At 38.8% G+C, this 3510-nt stretch overlaps 1 protein-coding gene across 1 annotated transcript; it reads left to right on the top strand.

Moving 5' to 3' along the window:
• The first annotated feature begins 1117 nt into the window (after window positions 1-1117).
• Window positions 1118-2053, top strand: LOC124976417 (olfactory receptor 11G2-like). The gene has a single exon (XM_047539302.1). It carries the CDS (start codon window positions 1118-1120, stop codon window positions 2051-2053), a length of 936 nt encoding a protein of 311 aa, XP_047395258.1.
• The last annotated feature ends 1457 nt before the right edge of the window (window positions 2054-3510 follow it).

Here is a 3510-nt window from a genome sequence, read left to right as displayed (position 1 = left end):
TGATTTAAAGGAAGGGAGATTAGGTTTCTATCTTTGCACATCTTCTGAGTCCTGTCTTGGTCTGTTTTTATATACTTCACCCCGTGACAAGCTCTTTATATTTTTTTCTTGGATTATTGAAGTAACTTTCAAATAGTTTCCTGCTAATTTCATTAGCCTGTACCAAGTTGTCCTGAAAACTGGTGTTTCTATAAAGCTTTGGTAATTTTACTCTTTCTTTAGTTCACCCACCTCCAGTTGTTTTTTTCTTACCAGCAAAATGAGATTGAACTAGTCAGATTGGCAGTGTGTCTGATGGCCCTACCTTTGTTACCTCTACTCAATAATTCTTTTGAAAGTACTCTAACTTTTATCTTTTGGACTCTTCTCTCTCTTTTGTGTGTGTGTGTGTGTGTGTGTGTGTGTGTGTGTGTGTGTATTATTATGATGTAGTAATGTTTTTCCTTCCTCATTGGTTGTGGAAATTTTATCTTTGACAAGATTCATTTTCCATTTTACTTCACAAAACTTTTGTTATTATTTTTAGCTGAGTATAATATTGATTCTCAAGCAACAATAAAAAATGTTTTTGTCATATTCCTTTGTTACTGTGCCCATGGTAGCACCAGAATAAAGGTGGAGGGATGCTGACTAACATCTACCCCACAATCTGTATCAGTTCTCCATGGAGTTGTCACAAATGAACAGACATTCTAAGTAAAAATAGTATATTTGACTTGCAAATGAAGTGCCAATATGAAATCTCCTCAGATTTCTTCTAATCCAATTCAAGTGCCTAAGCTCCCTGTATTTAGAAATTATAGTCACCAACATACTGTTTGAAGTTGATTTGAACAGAAGGTAATTGACCTGAGCTCAATAAGATCAAAGGTTTTGCTTCTTTTATTCATTATTCTTTCCTTATTTCCTAGAACAGTGCCTGACGATTACAATGTGTAAATATATATTTATTGAGTAAACTAAAAAGGAAGGAAGACAAGAGGAAAGAACAGCCCATCTTTCTAAAGAGAAGATGGTAATCCACAAACTCAGATTGAAGAAAATAAAAAAAATGTATTTCTTCCCCAAGAACAGGAAAACTATGTAAATATCTCTGTCACCTCAACAGGACAGACCAATGAGGACCTTAGAGACTAATAGCTCTGGGTCTGTGAGTGAGTTCCTCCTCCTGGGCTTCCCCTGCAGCTGGGAGATCCAGATCCTTCTCTTCGTGATCTTTTCCCTCATCTACCTGCTGACTCTCACAGGGAACACGTCTATCATCTGTGCTGTGTGGTCCAGTCGGAAGCTCCACACACCCATGTACGTCCTCCTGGCCAACTTCTCCTTCCTGGAGGTCTGCTATGTCAGCTCTGATGTGCCCCAAATGTTGGCCAACCTTATCTCCCAGACCAAGAGCATATCCTATGCTGGCTGCCTGCTCCAGTTCTACTTCTTCTTCTCCATGTGTGCTGCTGAGAGCTTATTTCTGTCGGCCTTGTCTTTTGATCGATTTCTTGCCATTTGTAGACCTTTGCACTATTCCATCATAATGACCAATCGCCTGTGTGCTTGGTTAGTCATCTTCTGCTGGTTGGGTGGCTTTCTTTGGTTATTGACCCCTGTGACCCTAATATCTCAGGTCCCCTTCTGTGGTCCAAACACTATTGACCACTTTCTCTGTGATTTGGCGCCTTTGCTGGCATTGTCCTGTGCTCCTGTACCTGGAATTACCTTGGCTTGTGGTGTCATCAGCTCTCTCATCATCTTCCTTACCTTCCTGTACATCCTTGGTACTTATTTCTGTGTCCTAAGCACAGTGTTAAATGTGCCTTCAGTTTTGGGAAGGCGCAAGGCTTTCTCAACTTGTGCCTCCCACCTTGCTGTGGTGTCTCTGTTCTATGGTTCGGTCATGGTGATGTATGTTAGCCCAGGTTCTGGGGACTATCATGGGATGCAGAAATTTGTGACTTTGTTCTATGCTTTGGCAACTCCATTCTTTAACCCCATTATCTACAACTTCTGGAACAAAGATATGAAGGAGGCATTAAAGAAATTTCTCTATGTCTTATGATAGGAAATCTCTATGGGACTCAAGAGTCAAATTTAAAATAATCTTAATGTTTAGGAGGATGAAAAGATCACAAGGCAGATGAGATCAAGTTTCCACCCCCCCTTCCTCTTATTCTATTTTTATATGTTGGGGAGACAATTTTAAAGGATTCATTAGACCTATGATATAAATCTTAGGAAATTATTGCTATTATGTTCCTGATATGTCTGTACTGTATAGAGACTTCTTTGTTTTTGCACTTCAACTTAACAGGACTTTGATATACTTCTTTATGATTGAGGTTCTGCTTACTCTTTGGGTTTTTTATTTCATTCTGTTGGTGTATTTCAGCATCCTTGAATTCTGCCTTCACTGAGGCAAGTTGTAGCTAAGGCAGGAAGATCACAAGTTCAAGGGCAGCCTCAGCAACTTAGCGAGACCCTGTCTCAAAATAAATAAATAAAAAGGACAGGGTAGTTCAGTGGTAAAGTGCCCCTGGAGTCAATTTCCAGTACCCCTATTCCCAGAAAAAATGTTATTGAATGTAATGCAAATGCACAAATACTTTACTAATAATGACCGGATTAGAAGTTTAGACTAGATGAGGTGGTCAGACTAGAAAACCCCACAAAATCCAAACCTTCAACATCAGGGACAACTTTAAAACACTACCTTTGTATTCTTCATGATTCCAAATATAGATTTAGCCACAAACGGGCCCTCAATAGTGTTGATTGACAAACCCTGTTTCCTTTTAGCCTCTGCTATCACATTAGCATATCCAGGCACATGAGTGTTAGTACTCAGTGTGAGCCCAATGGCTGTAGAATTTGTGAGGTCACCACCAACCCAGGTCTAAGGTGCACTTAATTTTTCATGTAATTCTCAATAGAACTCTGGATAAGTGTTCCCCAAACTTAGTTTCTACTATCTACCCTCTTATTTTCTAGGGTAGTAGCTTAATTTACAGTATAACACTTCATGAGGTAACCTTGGGCTAAATCCTGGTCTGGGATATGTTCAGCAGTAATATTACTTCCAAATTATAGTCAAATAGTTGCAGGCTTCTGTTGGATATTTTTACACAAGGGTTCACTTTAAATCCAAATGTTTCATCTTATATTTGTTAGTTTCTTTTTTAAATTAGCTCTTACCATCCTTATTCTCCAGTGGTTCCACTTACCTATAACTGGAACTTGATATCTTAACATTATAATTCCACATCTTCTTGAATGCACAACTAATCTTCGGCATCTTCCCTCTGATCCTTAGTTATCTTAACTCATCATTTTTGTCCAGGTTCAGCATGCTGTGCCTGTGATGTCATAGTAACTTCATAAATAGTCTCTCTAGTTCTGACCTTGTTGTATTTCAGAATTATCTTCTTAAACCTCCTTTCCACCAGTCCTCACCCTTATTTCCACTCTAATTATACACAGGACAAATTCCAAATTCTTCAGTTTGTATGTAATTTGAGG

The sequence above is a fragment of the Sciurus carolinensis genome, chromosome 2 (assembly GCF_902686445.1).
Source record: "Sciurus carolinensis chromosome 2, mSciCar1.2, whole genome shotgun sequence".
Classification (NCBI taxonomy): Eukaryota; Metazoa; Chordata; class Mammalia; order Rodentia; family Sciuridae; genus Sciurus; species Sciurus carolinensis.
Note: the sequence above shows the minus strand (reverse complement) of the source record. Positions and strands in the feature narration are given on the sequence as shown.

Bases quoted from the DNA above. Each gene is read 5' to 3' on its own strand.
- LOC124976417 (XM_047539302.1), top strand. From the start codon at position 1,118: ATGAGGACCTTAGAGACTAATAGCTCTGGGTCTGTGAGTGAGTTCCTC.